This window comes from Nycticebus coucang, chromosome 4 (genome assembly GCF_027406575.1).
Source record: "Nycticebus coucang isolate mNycCou1 chromosome 4, mNycCou1.pri, whole genome shotgun sequence".
NCBI lineage: Eukaryota > Metazoa > Chordata > Mammalia > Primates > Lorisidae > Nycticebus > Nycticebus coucang.
This window is the reverse complement of record NC_069783.1, coordinates 144022136-144042597: the sequence shown is the minus strand read 5'-3', so window position 1 is coordinate 144042597 and position 20462 is coordinate 144022136. Positions and strand designations below refer to the sequence as shown.

At 44.7% G+C, this 20462-nt stretch overlaps 1 protein-coding gene across 4 annotated transcripts in view; it reads right to left on the bottom strand.

Moving 5' to 3' along the window:
* The window catches only part of KIAA1671 (KIAA1671 ortholog), a 216437-nt gene that overhangs the window by 155975 nt on the left and 40000 nt on the right, over positions 1 to 20462 (bottom strand). For 3 of the 4 annotated variants that reach the window (XM_053589236.1, XM_053589240.1, XM_053589237.1), the window contains 3 exons: positions 12171 to 12305; positions 8310 to 9947; positions 6370 to 6457 (listed from right to left, as the gene is read on the bottom strand). In XM_053589236.1, coding sequence (XP_053445211.1) covers positions 6370 to 6457; positions 8310 to 9892 — 1671 coding nt within the window. In that variant the 5' untranslated portion in view covers positions 9893 to 9947; positions 12171 to 12305. The remainder of the gene's footprint in view (positions 1 to 6369; positions 6458 to 8309; positions 9948 to 12170; positions 12306 to 20462) is intronic. The other variant, XM_053589238.1, reaches the window with a different exon arrangement.

The following is a 20462-nucleotide window of genomic DNA, read 5'->3' as shown; positions in this document are numbered from 1 at the left end:
ACAATTTTTCAGGCAAATCGAACTCAGCAGAAAAGAGGGGTTGCAATCTTCTTTTCAGATACATGTGGATTTAAAGCAACTAAAGTCAAAAAAATACAAAGAAGGTCACTTTATATTGGTCAAGGGAAAAATACAACAAGAAGATGTTTCAATTCTAAATATTTATGCACCCAACTTAAATGCTTCCAGATTCTTAAAACAGACCTTACTGAGTCTGAGCAATATGATATCCTATAACACTATAATAATAGAGACTTTAACACTCCTCTTATTAGAGAGCTGGACAAATGCTCCAAACAGAAATTAAACAAAGATAGAAGGGACTTAAATGAGACCCTAAAACAAATGTGCTTGATAGACGTATAAAGAACACTCCATCCCAAAGATAAAGAATATACATTCTTCCTATTACCCCATGGAACAGTCTCCAAAATTGATCATATCCTAGGACACACACACAAAAAAAACTTCAACAGAATCAAAAGAATGAAAACTTTACCTTCTATCTTCTCAGACCACAAGGCACTAACGGTGGAACTCAACTCCAACAAAAACCTTCAACCCCACACAAAGGCATGGAAATTAAACAACCTTCTGTTGAATAACAGATGGGTGCAGGAAGAAATAAAAGAGGAAATCATTAACTTCCTTGAGCATAACAACAATGAAGACACAAGCTACCAAAACCTGTGGGATACTGCAAAAGCAGTTTTGAGAGGAAAATTCATCGCTTTAGATGCCTACATTAGAAAAACATTAAGAGAACGCATGAACAAACTCACAAGCCATCCTTTGGAATTGGAAAAAGAAGAACAATCTAAGCCTAAACCCAGCATAAGAAAAGAAATATCCAAAAATAATTAGAGATCAATGAAATTGAAAACAAAAGAATCATTCAGAAAATTAATGAAACAAGGAGTTGGTTTTTTGAAAAAATAAATAAAATAGATAAAACTTTGTCCAGACTAAGTAGAAATAGAAAAGTAAAATCTCTAGTAACCTCAATCAGAAGTGATAAACAGGAAATAACAACTGATACCACAGAGATACAAGAGATCATCTCTGACTACTACCAGAAACGCTATACCCAGAAATTTGACAATGTGAAGGAAATGGATCAATATTTGGAATCACACCCTCTCCCTAAACTTAGCCAGGAAGAAATAGAGCTCCTGAATAGACCAATTTCAAGCACTGAGATCAAAGAAACAATAAAAAAAATCTTCCAACAAAAAAATGCCCTGGTCCAGATGGCTTCACACCACAATTCTATCAAACCTTCAAAGAAGAGCTTACTCCTGCACTGCAGAAATTATTCAAAAAAACTGAGGAGAAAGGAATCTTCCCCAACACGTTCTATGAAGCAAACATCACCCTGATACCAAATCCAGGAAAAGAACCAACTAAAAAGGAGAACTTCAGACCAATTTCACTAATGAATATAGATGCAAAAATTCTCAACAAAATCCTAGCCAATAGATTATCGTCTATTTTGATTATCATCAAAAAAGTCATATATCATGATCAAGTAGGTTTCATCCCAGGGATGCAAGGCTGGTTTAACATACGCAAGTCCATAAACGTTATTCACCATATTAACAGAAGCAAAAACAAAGACCATAGGATCCTCTCAATAGATGCAGAAAAAGCATTCGATAAAAATCCAGCATCCTTTTCTAATTGGCACACTGAAGAGTATAGGCATAGGTGGCACATTTCTTAAACTGATCAAAGCTATCTATGACAAACCCACAGCTAATATTTTACTGAATGGAGTAAAACTGAAAGCTTTTCCTCTTAGAACTGGAACCAGACAAGGTTGTCCTCTGTCACCTTTACTATTCAACATAGTGCTGGAAGTTCTAGCCAATACAATTAGGAAAGACAAGGAAATAAAGGGAATCCAAATGGGAGCAGAGGAGGTTAAACTCTCCCTCTTTGCTGACAACATGATCTTATACTTAGAGAACCCCAAAGACTCAACCACAAGACTCCTAGAAGTCATCAAAAAATACAGTAATGTTTCAGGATATAAAATCAATGTCCACAAGTCAGTAGTCTTTGTATACACCAATAACAGTCTAATTAAGGACAGAGGCTAATTGAGGACACAACTCTCTTCACCATAGCTTCAAATAAAATGAAATACCTATGAATGTACCTAAGAAAAGAGGTGAAGAACCTCTATAAAGACAATTGTGAAACCCTAAGAAAGGAAATAGCAGAGGATATTAACAAATGGAAGAACATACCATGCTCATGGCTAGGAAGAATCAGCATTGTTAAAATGTCTGTACTTCCCAAAGCAATCTACCAATTCAATGCCATCCCTATTAAAATACCAACATGCTACTTTCAAGACTTAGAAAAAATGATTCTGAATTTTGTATGAAACCCGAAAAAAAACCCATATAGCTAAGGCAGTTCTTAGTGATATAAACAAAGCCAGGGGCATCAGCATACTGGATTTTAGGATGTACTACAAAGACATGATGGTCAAGACAGCATGGTACTGGCACAAAAATAGAGACACAGACATTTGGAATCGAACAGAAAACCAGGAAATGAAACTAACATCTTACAACCACCTAATCTTCCATAAACCAAACAAGAACATATACTGGGGGAAAGAATCCCTATTCAATAAATAGTGCTGGGAGAACTGGATATCCACATGTAAAAGAGTGAAACTGGATCCGCACCTTTCTCCCCTCACAAAAATTGATTCAAGATGGATAAAGGATTTAAATTTAAGGCATGAAACAATAAACATCCTGAAAGAAAGCATAGGAAAAACATTTGAAGATATCATCCTGGGGAAAGACTTTATGAAGAAGACTTCCATGGCAAATACAACAACAACAACAAAACAAATGGGACTTGATTAAAGTGAAAAGCTTCTGTACAGCTAAAGAGACAACAACCAAAGCAAACAGACAACCTCCACAATGGGAAAGGATATTTGCATATTTTGAATCAGACAAAAGCTTGATAACTAGGATGTACAGAGAACTCAAATTAATCCACATGAAAAAAGCCAACAATCCCATATACCAATGGGCAAGAGACATGAATAGAAACTTCTCTAAAGAAGACAGACGAATAGCTAACACACGTACGAAAAAATGCATGCTCATCATCGCTAATTATTAGAGAAACACAAATCAAAATCACCCTGAGATACCATCTAACCCCAGCGAGAATGGCCCACATCACAAAATCTCAAAATCACAGATGCTGGCATGGATGTGGAGAGAAGAGAACACTTTTACACTGCTGGTGGGACTACAAACTAATACAACCTTTTTGGAAAAAAAGTATAGAGAACCCTCAAAGAACTCAAGCTAGACCTCCCATTTGATCCTGCAATCCCATTACTGGGCATCTACCCAGAAGGAAAAACATCCTTTTATCATAAGGACACTTGCACTAGATGGTTTATTGCAGCTCAATTTACAATCGCCAAAATGTGGAAACAGCCTAAATGCCCACCAACCCAAGAATGGATCAATAAGCTATGGTATATGTACATCATGGAATACTATTCAGCCATTAAAAAAAAATGAAGACTTGGGGGGTGGGGGTGGGGAGGGCGCCTGTAGCTCAAGGAGTAGGGCACCAGCCCCATATACTGGAGGTGGTGGGTTCAAACCTGGCCCAGACCAAAAGACTACAAATAAATAAATAAATAAAAGAAATGGAGACTTTACAGCCCTTGTATTAACATGGATGGAATTGGAACACATTATTCTTAGTAAAGCATCACAAGAATGGAGAAGCATGAATCCTATGTACTCAATTTTGATACGAGGACAATTAATGACACAGTGAGAGTGGGGGAAGGAGAGAGCAGAGAGAGGGAAGGAGGGAGGGAGGTGTGGTCTTGGTGTGTAAGGAAACTTTTGGGAGCAAGACACAATTGTAAGAGGGACTTTACCTAACAAATGTAATCAGTATAACCTGGTTTCTTGTACCCTCAATGAATCCCCAACAATTAAAAAAAAAGGAAAGAAAGAAAGTAAATTAGTGATTTTCCAAGAGCCAAAAATAGGGGACTAGATACAGGGTTTCTGTTTGGGGTGATAAAAAATTCTGGAATTAGGGCAGCACCTGTGGCTCAGTGAGTAGGGCGTAAGCCCCGTATACCGAGGGGGTGGGTTCAAACCCGGCCCTGGCCAACTGCAACAAAAAAATAGCCAGGAATTATGGTGGGCACCTGTAGTCCCAGCTACTTGGGAGGCTGAGGCAAGAGAATTGCCTAAGCCCAAGAGCTGGAGGTTGCTGTGAGCTGTGATGCCACAGCACTCTACTGAGGATGACAAAGTGAGATTCTGTCTCTAATAAATAAATAAATTCTGGAACTAGTTAGTAGTGATGGTTGCAAAACATTGAGAATGTACCAATGCCACGTAATTGTACCCTTTAACATGGTGATCATGCAGGCAGGGCCATGGTTTGGTAACCCTTACTCTAGATGTTGAAATGCTATTGAAGAATTTTGCTTAAATTTTATTATGTAAATTTTACATAAGTAATATATGAATCTCTCATCATAAAGGAATCTAAACAATACAGATAAAGCTCAAATTATTTTTGTTCCCTCATTCACATACCAGTCCACTTTTTGGATAATAACTATTATCAATTAGTTATAATCCTTAAAAAAAGTCTTCCTTACTCTTTGGTTTATATTAGTTTTATATACAGGGTGGACATAAAGTTCATGTAAAATTTAAAATAGTTTAACATAAATTGCACATGAATTTTATGTCCACCCTGTATAATAAGTGTACACATATATATTTTATATTAGAAAAACCTAGGCTGTTTTACATTTTTTTAGTTTACTCCTTAAAAATATTTAAAATGGTATATTTTATGTATATTTTACCACAATGAACACACACATATACAAAGTCACCTTACAGGGATGAAATCTCATTATATGTAAACTAAGAGTTTATTTATTAACTTTTCCTTTCTTGAAAGTTTTCAAACACACAAAATTACAGAGAAAATAATAAACTAGTCTCAACCCATCTGCCAAAACTCTTGCTTCCTGTAACCCTTTTTGCTCTTGCTGTTGTTGTCACCACAGTAGTTTAATGGAAATATGAGGAGTTTTACTTAAATTGAATCCTCTCCTAACCATTTCAAAGAAGTGATTCAAGAGGTGCAAGGATAAAATTTGCAGGACAAAGCCTTTTCCACCAGTGATGGGATCACCACACAAAGCCAGCCCATCTTGCTGGGGATTCACTGAAATAGGCCTGCAGGGCTTAGAACCAAGCATTGGAGCTATTTTTAAAATTCTGTAGAAGTCCCTTAAAACATAAAACAATACTACTCCTAGAGAAATGAAAAGACAAGTCCCTACGAAGACTGTCCACAAATGTTCACGGTAGGTTTATTTGTAATGACCCCAAATTGGAAACAATCCCACCGATCATTAAAGGGTGAAGGGAGGAACAAACTGCAGTCTGCCCACACAGTGGAGAACTAGTCAGCAACTAAAAAGATTAAACCACCAATGTCAAATCAATTACTCTGAGTGAAGAAACAAAAGAGGCCTGGTTGCATCTATATTCAAGTCCAGAAATGCAAACTAATCTATAGTGGCGGAGAAAGCAGATCTGTGGTGGCCTGCAGAGGAGGGTACAGGACGGACAACTTCAACGTGGCCTGAGGGGACGTGATGGGAATGTTCATTATCTCAGCTGGGACGGTGGTTTCCCAGGTCTACACACTTGTGAACTCATCAATTTGCATGCTTTATATTATGTGCTTTTACTATATGTCAACTGCATCTCAAGAAGTCTTTGTTAAAAAGCTTAAGACTGCACAAAGCATCAACCACAAACCAGTTATACCTAGCAGTTATTTTACAAGCTTCCTCTTCTTAAACAGATGACATAAAAAATACTTTTTTAGCAATTTAATTGCTGGAAATGTACCTCTTTCTTCTATGGTTAGGTGGCAAGTCTTTTCAGGAGTAAAAACCATAATAAGGGGATTTTGAGAGAGTTCCTATTAACATTTTAAACCTAAATTTAGGTGTCTTAATTAAGACAGGAAAGCAGGCACTTTTATATAAAAGAAAGCCATGCCCTTCTGCCTCTTTGAAAAGAAAAACTAAAATATCTGACAATTACATTTATATATGGTATTTAATACCTGGGAGTAGAAAATCAGAACCCATCACGCCAGAAAAGACTTGAAAAGTCCCAACTTAGAAAAAAAAATTTTTTTTATTGTGCATGACAGGCGTCTGATTCCTTCCCAGGTCTAGCTAATCACGGAAGCTCTTTTTTCCAGTAAGTTCAACTGCCTGCTGGAAAACAAGATGTGCCCAACACAGACACGCCTTACCTTTTCTCTCAGCTTCTTAGAAAGCTCGCCACTCAGCTCAGCACACTTCTCATATCTGACTTCCTTGCTTGAATCTGAACTTGAAAACCTGGTACAGAGATCCGAGTTATTTGTATGGAGCCAGAAGCTGTGATTCCCCACAGCCCACACACACCAGCACAGGAGCTCAAGGGTGACGTTAGCCTTGACAGTGTCACAGACACACGGGATGATTTTCTTTGAAAAGGACATTTTCTTTCCTTCCAGCTGCCAAAAGGGGAAGAACCCAGTGGCCAGAGCCTACCTTAAACACAGCATCATGGGAGTGGATGGAGCCCCAGGCTGGGGTGAAGACACAGGGTGCTGGTCCCAGCTCTACCTTGCCTCTTCTCTATGGCACTTGGTCAGGCTTGTGACCTCACCTGAGCCTCTGTTTCTTCATCTATAAAATGGGGATAATTAACACCTCCCCATCTCTTTTATAGGGCAGATAAGAGGCTACCCACGGCCCTAATAGCAACATGAGGGCGTTCGGGGAAGAGTGAAGATGCCCCAGAATGGATAATTAATAGTTGTTGTTAGCAACCCATCTGCAGTGGACCATCAGGAAACATGTGGGGCCCATGTCTGCCTGCCTGTCTGGGTCACCAGGGGCTGAGTGATTATCCTTCTCAGGGCCTCAGTTTTCCCACCTATAAAGGGGAAGGGAGAGGAGGGCTAGACTCTTTCTAGCCTGATGAGTTCTCTGATATAAATGCATGAGTACATAGCACATATTCAATTGAGGGCTGGGGGGCTTTGAAGAAAAAGGAGGGGAGAAAAACCGAGCCACTTAAAACTTGACCCATGCTCAGAAAACCCAGGGTCTGCCTCTCGGGAGCTGTGAGGCTGTCATGTGTTGTTGCTAAACTCAGAGACTCAGTTTTCCGCCATCTGTCAGAGGGGGATAATCACACAGCCCCTCCCAGGCACTATGATGACACAGCGAGAGAAAGCACGTGAGTGAGGTCCTTGGCACCTGTGTCCCCTTATCTGCTACCTTAACTCAGGGGTTCTCATGCCTGGCTGCACAAGAGACCTGCTTGTAAGCTTTTAAACACTTCTAAATACCAGCCCCTCCCCAGACTAACTAAATTAGATTCTTTAGGGGTAGGACCCAGCCACAGATATTTTTTCCAGGTGATTCTAATGTGCTGAGAGCCACCGGTCTAACTATGGCCAGAATGGCTGCCCTAGTTCCCAGAGCCAGGAGGGTAATCTGCCCAGAGATCCTGGCCCTGCAAACTCCTCCCCAGACAAAGCATGTTGGTGGCTGCATGTGATTAACGAGCCAGTTGATCATGCCTGGTGGCATCTCCTTGTTGTGGCCACTTGTGGAAAAACAGAGGTGGGCCAAGCTTAGAAAACCATTGTTAACCAACTGGATCGACATTGTTTGGAGCCGCAATATGCTAGGGACTTCCTGTGGGTGGAGTGATTTCCAGAATTATCTCTAAGTTTGTACCTCCGTCCTTTAAGGAAGGTCTTAGTATTATTTCCATTTGTGAGATGAAGACACTGAGGCTCAGTGAGGGGAAGTGACCTGCCCAAATTATCTCGACCCCTCTGATTTTATACTTTGGGCCACTCACAAAGGCCTAGGCCTTGTGGTAGGTGGTCTCAGACTTCAGGGAAGGAAGGCTTAGCTATGGAGACAGGGAAAGCTAGAATGACATCTGGCTTCAACTTCCTTGCAGTACTTTAGCTTCCTGACCTACATCTGTGAAATGGACACATATCTGGCTTCACTCACAGGCTGCGTGCAGAGCTGAGAAAGGCCAAGAAAACCCCAAGCTGTAGCCCCCCCAATGCTGGCCACACCTAGAGGGGGCTCAGAGCCCAGTTCACTCTCCCATTGGGGTCTCTGGCGGCCGGCTTACAGCAACCTGGGCTGAGGGAGATGCATGGGAGTGCTCACTTACACTTTGGTCAAATCTGCGGACAGCGGCCGAGCCTGGAATGTCCTCCTCCTCATCTCGGGCTTCACCTCGGAGCTCTCAGCAGCCCAGCCTCTGACCCGCTCCTGGACACTCACACCCACTTTCTTGGGCTCTGCCATTGCCAATGGGGAATCAGGGGTGGCCAACGGGGGTCCAGGCCCCGCTGCCAAGGACATGGGCACAGCGCTGTCCTCCCCAAGCAGGCTGATACACTTCTTCATGCTCCCCCTGGAGGCCCACTTGCCCCCTGCAGGGGCTGGGACTCCTCTGTCAACTGGTCTGACCTTGACCTCAGCAAGTTCTGAGTCTCTTCCTGGCCTGGGCGAAGGGGACTCAGGTGCTTTCTCATGCTCGCGGGCCAGCTTGACTTGCTCTTCCGAAGGACTCAGGTCATCTCTCAGGACAACCCTGGCTGAGGCCCCTGGGGCCCTGAGGCTACCCGTGTCATGCTTCAAAGGCACTTTCTCCTGCTGTTCATGCATTTTTCTGGCCACCTCCAGGAATTCTGAATTCATGCCATGAAGAGGGGGCTCTGCCTTGGCCAAACACTCCTTGTCCACCTTGGGCTCTGGTTTGGACCTCTCTGGGCCCCAGCGGTCAGCGCTTGAGCCCACTGTGGCTCCACTCGCTTCATCGGCCGTCTTCCTCAGCAAGGCCTCTTTGCTCTCAAACGGGGCTGTGAGGTCCATGGACAAAGGCCGGGGCTTCCTCACCCACGTCTTCTCAGGAGGGATGGGTGGTGTTTTCCCCACAGTGGCTGCACCGCCAGGGCCTGGCTTCTGAGGCTGAAGGGCTTCTATAAAAATGTCTGACACGGGCCTTCTCTTTAGGCGAGGTCTGGGCTCCGGAGCAGGGCCCGCCGTGTCCTCCACACCACTGGCCTTTGAGACAGCCTGGTCTTGGCCTACCGCCTCTTGGGCTGCAGCTGGCCTCATGTCCTGCGGCAGGGAGGCTGGTCGGGGAAGGGTCCCCGGGGGCTTTCGGGTGGGCACAGGGGGCTTGGCAGCCACCTCAAGCGTGGTGCCTGAAGGGGGCTCCTGAGACATGCCTGCCTTGGCCTCCTGCATCTCCTCACTGACCATCTTCCCCAGAGTGGGGCCAGTTTTGGTGGTTTCAAAGAGAATCATAGCATTGGGGCTGGGCCGCAGGAACACAGCCTTGGTGAACAGAGATGAGCTTCTCCTTGGTCTCTCCCCATCATCAGCCTCCTGCCCCACCAAACCGGGCATCCTCTTATCCAGGTCCTCTGCTGCCACCTCCTCAGAGAGCCCACCAGAAGGACACAGGTTGGGCAGACTGTGCAGCAAAGACGACACAGGGGGTTTCCCATCTGCAGGAGCCTGCTCCTTGCAGAAGGGCTTAGGGGAGAGCCTCGGCAAGGGGAGTAAGCGAGCTGGGCTCCTCAGCAGGCTCTTTCCTTCCAAGATCCGGGCTGAGGGAGCCCCAGAGGTATCACCAGGCTGGCAGAAGTAAGTCCGCTTCAGGGTTTCCTCTTTGCCAATGTCACCGAGGCCTGGCACTGCAGTCAGGGACGCTATGGAGCCGACCTCGACCCGCGCGACCATGGTTATGGTTGAGGATCCATGGGGATTAAGGACATCAGGAGTAGAAAAGCAACTGCTAAAAAAGAAAGAGAGAGAGAGGAAGGAAGGACGAGGAGGAGGGAGAAAAACGTCAAAAAACAGCTCTGGGTGGGAGCAGACTGTTTTAGGCAAATAGGGCAGAGAGACCTGAGCCCTAGATTTGGACCACAGCCCTCCACTGACTTCACCGGGCAGGCTTGGGCCTGTCTATCCACCTCTCTGAGCTTGGGGCGAGGGGAGTGGAGTAAACGGCTGTCTCTGAAGTTTGTTCTAGCTCAAAGGGTGTGGAAGAGGCACCAACACTGGCTAGAGGACTTTCCCAACTTAGCCAATCTTGAGGCCAGTTCTTATGATAACAAGTGATTGTCTCTGCCATACAGATAAGGAAACCAGCTCACACACGTGAAGTAACTGGCCTGCAGTTGCTCGGGAAGCAAGAGGGGGAATCAGGGTTCGAACCCAGACCACACATGCTCCTGGCATAAGGTCCAGTGGGAGCATCCTCACAGTCCCTCACTGCTGCCACCCTAGTGACGGCCCTGCAGCAGAGTCTACCCACATCAGGCATCCCTATGCCAAGCAAAAAGCACAGAGCACAGAAGTGACCATGGCAGCTCCCACAGCTACCCAAAGCAGCCAGCCCTGGAGTCACAAGGAGGGAGAGTGGCTGTAGAGCGCATGCCTAAGCCCCACCAGACAGTCTCTTAGTGTCTTTTTTCCCCGACCCTTGCAGATGCCATGAAAAAATAAAAAAAGTCATCTCATTTTTCTCACTAAATTTGCTGTTGTTACTTGTTTGCCTCTAGGTTCCTTTCTGTGGAACACTTATTTTATGCTGGCTGCCTTCATATTGTTGTTTTAAACTTTACTTCTTTATTTACTTTTAGAGACAGAGTCTTGCTCTATCACCCAGGTTGGAGTGCAGTGGAATCATCATGGCTCACTGCAGCCTCAAACTCCTGGGCTCAAGAGATCCTCCTGCCTTAGCCTCCCAAGAAGCTGGAATTACAGGTTCATACCACCACACCAAGCTTTTTTTTTTTTTTTTCATTTTTTGTAGAGACAAGTTCTCACTATGTCACTCACAGACAGGAGGTCTTGAACTCCCGGGCTGAAGCGATCCTCCTACCTCAGCCTCTCAAAAGCACTGAGATATAATTACAGACACCACATCCAGCCTTCATATTTTTAATAAGAAAAGTGACAACCAACATGGCTTAGCATGAGTGAGACCTCGAGCTGAGCCAGGTGCTTTGGGTATTTTATAAATCTTCTCCTTACAACTTTATCAGATGGGTACAATGATCACACCTATTTTGCAGCGACTCAGGGCTTTAGCCGCTTTTCATCTAGCCATGAGATCTGTTCTCTCAAAACAAGACCCCTTCCTCTCCATTAATCTTCATACAACCCAAAAGGTAGCAGTGTCGTCTCCCTTAGGGAGGTGTGGGAAAAGGCCCAGAGAGGTCACCAGGCCTGCTTACTGTCACACAGCTGAAACCTGACCTCAGCTCCATGACCCACACAGCTCTACCTGTTTAAAGGTTATTTTTCATTCCTGTCTTGCAAGGTGCTGGACAAGTCCCTATTCTTGACCCCCAGGTCCTCTTCACTTCACTGTTTTCCCTCCCTGTAAAACTGCTGCCAACTAGCCACCATGTAGAGCAGTGGTTCTCAACCTGTGGGTCGCAACCCACGGGAACTGTATTAAAGGGCCATGTCATTAGGAAGGTTGAGCACCACTGATCTGGAGGAACTACAAGAGGGGAAGGTATTTTAGTTAAGTGCAAGCCTCCCGCTTCCCCTCCTAGAGGCCCCACAATGCTCCCCCGGCTCTGACTCACTCAGCAGCCTCCAGGAAAGAGAGCAGACAGATTTTGATATTCTCCCTCCCTTACATGCTCAATAGTGCTAACAGATTCCATCTTCCCAAGCCGCAGAACACTGTCTAGACTCAGTTAGAGGCAGAATAAAGGAACAGATATGGGCATCCGAGAACTGGAGAATTTCCATCAGCAAAGACCCCAGGCAGAGTTCTAAGCCTCCAAAATCCCATCCGGAATCAGAGCTATTCACCTCTAGAGCTGGCCCCTGTGACCTCTTGAAATCCTGCTCTGGGACACATATGTAGCCCATCCATGAGACACAGGACAATGACAGGATTCAAAGGACAGAGACAAAATTTCCTGGGAGCACCCACAGGTACCCTCCCAACCCCTGGACACTCCAGCTCCTGAGCTCAGCTCAAGCAGCCACTTACCTGAGCCAGTAGGCCCCGGGTAGGGGGGCGTGATTGCTGGGTAAAGCCAGCAGTCTCACATCTCATCGTGGATGGGGCTGTCAGCACGCTCCCATGGCAGAGCCGGCAGGGAGAGGCAGGCTGGTTCCAGCAGGTCTAGGGAGACACAGGAGGACAGCCTTGGCTCCAGAATTCCAGTCATATACGAACAGACGGCACAAAAGCACTCAAGCTCCACCTGCATCCGCTAGCATCTCCAACAGCTAATAAAACTTACGTTCCTTGCAGCTTTTTAATTATGTAGCCTTATATATATCTATGTGCATAAATAGTGCTGAGTCCACAGTAGATGCTCACTAAAAACTTCCCCCTTTCTCTGGGAAACGTTTATGGAGCACCTACCACATACACAAAGATGGGCGAGAAACAGTGAGATATAGCCCCCACACCCAGGGAACTCACAGTCTTCTACAAGCAACACACACACAAGCAATTACGAAACACTGGGGAATACATATCATGGTTTATAATAGCACCAAATACAAAAGCATCAAGTGGATAAATAAATGTTGAGTGAATAAACAAACAAATGGTGAAATATTCTGACCCCACTTCTCACTCTTCTTAGACGCTGAGTAAGTCTCAGTGCCCAGAGTCTCACAGCAAATGACTCTGTGCAATCTGGAATATAAGATGAGTTACTCTGGCTATGGTTAACGAATGACAGAACCAAAGAGTGGGAAACTGCTCAGGTGGAAGCTCAACCCACCGAGGCCCACCAAGGGACCCCCACCAGGCCCAGTGGACCACACGGCGGAGCACCACCCTAGGATAGGCCACACTCAGACACCTGCTGTGACCACACTGACCTCACGGTCTTGGGAGCTGCCTGCCCACAAGGGGAAGGAAAGCTTTTCTGTGTGGCTTCTCCTGGGAAGAGTCACCAAGGGCAACCATTGCTGAATCAGGATCAATGGCCCACAAATGTCACTTCCCTTTTAGGATCCTTGAACCCACTTGAGTGGCTATTCTGCATGGAAGGAACGGGGGAAGGACAAGAGAAAATAAGGAAAGGAAATCCTGGTGCATATCCCTCTTAAATAGAGCACTGCCTTGCAACCTGCTGTATATCTTGTCTACCTCTAGAGTTGCCATTTTGCATGACTAGCAAATGCCTGATTTATAAATATGAATCAATTAATAGGTCGATGAACAAAGGAACGCAAAAGAAGTTTTTTAACCACCACAGCTGATGGTTGAATAATAATTTAAAGTCCTCCCAACCCTAGAAACCCATGATTCTCAGGTTTTCATAACCTGTGCTACGATACAAGGAAATAAATGTAACTACAGGCTTTAAAACTTTACGTGTATTCCATATGTCATGCTTGACTTAATAGATGATAGTCTCTTCCAAAACATATTGGAAGCCCACTCAGCAGAGGGCAGCTGCTATTTATTCCTTAGGTGGACTGGCTCAATTTTCTAAATAGTGTATCTGATGAGCGCTGCCAGGAAAGAAGGGAAACAGAGTCCAAGCGATCTCTGATATGTACGCGTGTATACATATGTGTGCGTGTGTGGATATCTACCTATGGATACGTGTACACACACACACACACACATACGTGTGTCTCATTATGGACATCAGCATGTGGGACAGACAGCGAACAAGGCATTTATCTGGGAGGTGGAGGCTGTGTTGGACCAGGAAAGAGAGGACATCAGTACAATCACAAGCAATGGGTATAGCAATGAATATTTATTTTCATCTGCTGAGCCTGCCAACACAAGCTTGATCTCCCAGGAATGATTTGCAAAGTTCAAAATTCCCATTTCCTGCCATTTTCATGAAGACAAAAAAAAAAAAAAATACATACATCATTTGCCTGAAAAGGGAGTCACTCAGAGCAACAGGTGCTGGGATTACAGAGGAGTCATCGCAAGCTTTCATTCTTCCATCCTTCTGACCCTCCTTCTGCAAACACTTCCTGCCTCCATCCAAAACACCAGGCTCTACGCTTGGTGCTGGGGGTGCAGCCATGAAGCTTGCGGTCTCCTGGGGAATCTGAGAGATCCACAAGACAGAAGGCACTTCCATTCAAAACCAGACCGTTTGGCAGCTTTTCTCCCAGTTTCCGAGGCGTTGATTCATTTTAACAGCTGCTGAGGCTCTTCCATAATGACACCCTTCAATCCAATCTGAGAGCTCACCAGCCATTCACTCAGCCATTCACTCAGCTGTCTCTGGCTGCAGCCTCCTTGGAATGCCACCATCTGGTGAGGGGCGTGGGCTGGTCCTGACACCTTCCAGCATCTTCCGGAACATAACCTTGGCCCCACAACAGTGCAAACCCATCTTGTGCGGTGCACTGTGCGAAGTGCCAAGAATGGACAGATTGGCAAAGTGCATGCTCACGTCCTCCCCAAGGAGCAGGGCTGCGGGACAAATGCAACCTACCCACCCACAGGCCCCGATGGAAAGGACCCAATCAAAATGCCAAGTGTCATTTGGTGCACAAGCACCCTCTCATCCCTGTCCCTGTGGCTGTAGCCGTAGTCCCTTCTCCCCTTTCTTCCTCCAGTACACAAATACTGAGTACCTACTGTGTGCCAGGTACTGAAGACACAGAAGTGAACAAAACATACAGAAATCTCTGTTCTCCGTAGAGAGATTCAAGAAGACTGAGAAAAGGAAATAAACAAGTGAATAAGTGAAACATTTAGAAGGTTAGATAAGTGACAATAAAGAACAGAATGGAGACTGATTGGGTGACCAGGGAAGGACTCACTGAGAAGGAGCAGTTAAAGTCAGAGTCAGGTGGATCGCCTGAGCTCAGGAGTCAAGACCAGCCAGAGCAAGAGTGAGACCCCATCTCTAGTAAAGATAGAAAAACCAGCAGGGTGTTGTGGCAGCTGCCGCTAGTCCCAGCTACTCGGGAGGCTGAGGCGGGAAGATGAGCAGGAGCCAGAGTGATTTTGGAACTTGCAAGCACCAGGATGGCTCTTCCCCACTGCCCTCCTTTACCCTGAGGGGTAAAGATCAAACTCCTTCTCTAAGAACTGGTGGGTCCCAGAGCCTCTTTATCTCTCCAGATGATTGAACCACCCATCTGTCTGTCTCTCACACACACTCACACACTTCAGCACCATAAACCTCACACCCATCATGCTCTTCCTCAGCTTCACACCTCCGCCCTGCCATTTCCTCAGGGCCTGGCTAATCTTTATTCATGTCTCAATTCTCACCACCACAAGGCCACCTCCTCCAGGAAGCCTTCCCTGCCCCAGGGCTGGTTCAGGTGCCTCCTCTGTGCTCCCTGCGCTTCCTCCTTGCCCAGCACCAGGGTAAGGGTGGTGATTATCTCTGTGTCCTCCTGACACAAGAAGGCCCCACAGCTGTATCCCCAGAGTCTGACACCATAACGGGCATTATGAATATGCAAAAAAAGCACCTGAAGGGAAAACATCCCTGGGAAAAGAAAATGATAATACCCAGTGCAGGGGCAGGTATGGAAAATGGGTTTGCTCATCTGCTCCCAGGGACAATGTTGAGTTATAAAAACAACTGCAATATTCACTTTCCACTAACATCTTTGGAGACCCGCAAGGAGAGCCAGGCACCATACTAAGTGATGTCGTGTCTCTTCTGCCTTCTCTCACTAATCCTTGCAATACATCTGTGCTGCTGGAATTATTACCACTGCCCCACAGCCCAGAAACAGCCAGATCCCAGTCCCAAAGCCAGTAAGGGGGAGAGGTCTTCTGATTCCAAATCAAGTGTTTCCTCCCTATATCCTCACTCCCCCCACCAAAAAAACCCCACATTTACTTTTAACTCAGTAATCTCACTTCTGAAAACTTATCCTATGGAGGGCGGCGCCTGTGGCTCAAAGGGGTAGGGCGCCGGATGGGGCCGGAGGTGGCGGTTCAAACCCAGCCCCGGCCAGAAACTGCAAAAAAACAAAAACAAAAACAAAAACAAAAAAAAATTTATCCTATGGAAATAGTACAAAAGAAAAGCTATTTGAACAAAGATGTCCCTCACAGTGTTACGTACCCAATTGCAGCAAGAATACACCCCTGGTCAGAACCCCTGCTTGAAATAACCCAGGACTCATAAGCATTTGAAATGCCACAAAAGTTGCAACCTGTACAAAAGTTGCAGCCTGTCAGCACCCACGAGGAAAAATCATTTGCCTGCAAGTCAGAGCAGGGTGGTTTTTAGTCAGGGTGATTACACATTCTCGTTTACCTGAGACCGTCTCTTCATTCTCTAAGGTGTCCAGGTTCACACAATAAATTATTCTATCACCTACCTTTTTCATAATTATGGTGGAAATCACATAACATACTATTCACTATTTCAACCATTTCAATGTTGCTCAGTGACATCTAGTAAATTCACAAGATTGTGCAACCTCCACCGCTATCTAATTCCAAAACATTTCGTCACCCCCAAGGAAATCCCATACCCATTAAGCAGTCACTCCCATTCCCCTCTCCCCTGGCCTCTGGCATCCACTAATCTTCTTTCATTCTCTATGGATTTGCCATTTCTGGATATTTCATAAAAATGGAATCTATGTCCATCACCCTAGTTTGTGTCTCAGCATCTCTACTAATGGGCAGTGACAGCTTGGGCGAGTCCCTCCCTTACTCTGGGCTCCAGAAACAAGAGGTTGCTAAATCCCCCATCATTTTAAAGAGTGTGATTCTGACTTAGCTCAACCCCAAGGCTCATTGGTTCTGCATTTTCCACTTCTGTGCAGCTGACGCTTCCCTCATGGAGACCGAATTTCTGGATTCTAAGAGGCACATTGTAAATCACCTGGTCCCATGATTTCTTAAAAACAATCGGTGCTCAATAAAGGACTTTTAAAGGGCTGAATAAAATTCTTACTCCCCTGATGACAGGGGTATCAGTGAGAGCAAAGTTTCCTATGGAGTGTGTACTATATTTGTAAGAATTGCCTTAATTAGCATCATCTTGACTTCGGTGTATCAATTTCATCCTTAGAGTTCACTACATCTGACACTGCCAACTTTGGAGCCCAGGGTGACAGCGTTCCTGAAACTTTCCCTGCACTATCAGATGTGAGTAGGACACACCCACAACCACGAAAACATTTTGTGGTGTATTCAAAGAGTTTGATAAATGCTGAGATCAACAATGGCAAGCAAGGGTGTTTCTAGCATGACTTTTCAGAACCTCTAATATGCTGGTTTGCCTTTTATACCCTCCAAAGCATAATCCAAACTGTCTCATCCAACACCCCTTGCCCAGGTGAGATTGCTGATGTGGAGAAAGAATGATACAACTTATCTTTAGCCCTCTGTTTAAACATCTGCCTTTTCAATTTCATTGGCCTGTTCCTTCCTACAATTTGTGCTATTTTGGGACTAGCTGACCACTCACTCAAACCATTAACAAGCTCCGTTTTCTTATTTTTCTCTAGATCAGAAATTGGCAAAGTGAAGTCCACAAGCAACCCTAAACCATTGCTTGTTTTGTTGTTGTTGTCGTTGTTTTATTTATTTATTTATTTATTTATTTATTTATTCATTCATTCATTCATTTATTTGTTTTTGGAGACAGTGTCTTACTCTGTCACCCTGGATAGAGAGCCATGGCATCATAGTTCACAGCAATCTCAAACTCATGGGCTCAGCCTTCTGAGTAGCTGCAACTACAGGTGCCCGCTACAACACCCGGCTACTTTTAGAGACAGGGTCTCGCTCTTGCTCAGGTTAGTCTCCAACTCCTGAGCTCAGGCAATCCACCTGCATCAGCCTCACAGAGTGCTAGGATTACAGGTGTGAGCCACACCCAGGCCCATTGCCTGGTTTTATAAATAAAGTTTTATTGGAAACAGCCATGCCCATTTATTTATGTATTATCTATGACTTTTTCAAGAGCCTTTATCTAGCACTTTCTCTTAGTGACAAGAGTTGAATAGTAAGGCCATAAGGCCCAGAAAGCCTAAAATATTTACCACATTTCTTTAAAGAGTAAGTTTGCTGATCCCTGCTCTCGACTGCCCAAGTTTGTCTTCTGGGAGACTGGACTCCCCCAAGATTGGGACATCCTCCTCTTTCAAATACTCAAAGCTCTTACAATATTCTGGCTAAGATCTACCCTATGATTTGACCTCTTTTATATGTCCTACATGATAAATACAGAAAGTTCAAAAATACAGAGAAGAGTAGTTTTAATAATCCTAAATCCTACCACCTACAGCCAACAACCACTATTAGCATTCTGATGTCTAGCAACCTAGGCATTTCCAATTAAAATAGAAACTAAGGATCAGAATTTAAATGAAATCAGATCATGTATGCTATGTATAAACTTATTTTTGTCACTGTTTAATTTCCAACCATGCCATGAACATCTTTCACATCAATAGCCATACACACTGTACAGCGGTTTCTAACACTTTTTTTTTTTTTGTAGAGACAGAGTTTCACTTTATGGCCCTTGGTAGAGTGCCATGGCATCACACAGCTCACAGCAACCTCCAACTCCTGGGCTTAAGCGATTCTCTTGCCTCAGCCTTCCGAGTAGCTGAGGCACAACGCCCGGCTATTTTTTTTTGGTTGCAGTTCAGCCGGGGCCGAGTTTGAACCCGCCACCCTCGGTATATGGGGCCGGCGCCTTACCGACTGAGCCACAGGCGCCGCCCAGTTTCTAACACTTTTATGGTAGTCCATTATATGAATATCTCATTATTAGAAAACCCATCCCTCACTACCAAATCTTTAATGGTCCAACTTTCCAAATGTTGAACATTAAAACCAATACTGCAATGAATACCCACATGCAATTTATTTTCCCAACATAAATTTTGCCTAGAAGTAGGCTATCTGGTTCAAAGGATATGAACCTATTCTAGAATTTTGAACAGAAGCAGAATCACATCTTAGGGAAAGACTTCCCATGCTGACTCAATTCAAAGCTTCAGAGCTCAGGGTTTTCAACCTTTCCCCTGGGGCATACCCAATAAAAATGTCCAATGAACAATAAACCAGGCCCTGCCCTCACTTAAGAGTTTTACTGGCTCCACTTTATAGAATGATCATTACAAACATAACCAGAAGGTTTCCAAGGACAATTAGAACAACTCAGGGAAAGAAGCGAGTCTGGGACCAGCCTAGAGGCTGTGTCCGGCCTGGCGTTGGAAGAGAGAACAGGAAGGAAGACCAGCCCTGGAACTAATGTTCCAAGAGAGCAGAGGAAACTCAGCCCCCAAGGCTCAGTTCAGCATAAAATGCAGCAGCACAATGCTGGACTCAGAAAAATGTGAGCACAACATGCTCTCTCCTTAGGGAGCCTGAGAAGTACGTATTACATTTCAGAAAAATAATAATAATAGTTCCTAGTACAAGTAGATTTCTGAAGGAATTAGCTTATGCTACCCCAAGGACTATGTCTGATCATGTCACTCTCTGATCATGTCACTCTTTAACTATAAAATCATCAATAGCTCCCATTGCCCCTTGCCTTGGGCAAGGTATTCAAAGCCCCCCCACCCAAAAAAAAAACTAAACAAGTCTATACTTCAGGCCTTGACCTATACTCTCAGATGCTCGAATTGAATGTTCTTTTCACCCTTCTCCTCCTCCATGGAGACCCCTTTACCCACAGCACAATTTCTATTTGCCTGAATCTTACCCATCTTTTTAGAGAAGTTTAAATGAGACCTCTTCTAAAAGTCCCAGGCTGATTTCACATGCCAAAGTGACTTCCAACCTTCCTGGGCAATTAACCTGATCAAAATGCCTTGTGTCAGAGCAGAGATAAGCCGGATGCTCTCTCCCTTGCAAGATTTACATCCACCACCATACCCCACCCATGGCACAGACACCTTCAGTCTGAGATCCCCCTCCCATAACCTACCAGATGTCTGGCACAGGTAAGGCAGAACAGAATATGCTGAGCTCCTGAGAGAGAGGATGCCACCCACCTGGGACACAAGATGGTTTTAGGTAACAGGACGCTCTGATATCCAGGCACTGCAGTAAAATGCCTTGAATGACACTGTGTGAAAGCTGTTTCCTTTCTTTTCTCATGGGAGCCTTCGGAAGTCCCTGAGACAGTTACCGCTTGGTGACACTATAAAATACTTAGCTCTCCACTATCTGCTAATCTCCCAATTTAGCACAGAGAAAACAGCATCAATCTGAGACTGCAGTAACAGTAGATTTAAAATATCACTTTATTTTCATTGTATTTAGTTTCTTATTCTTATTTTCTTTTCATTTTATTCTTTTTGAGACAGAGTCTCACTATGTTGCCCTTGGTAGAGTGCC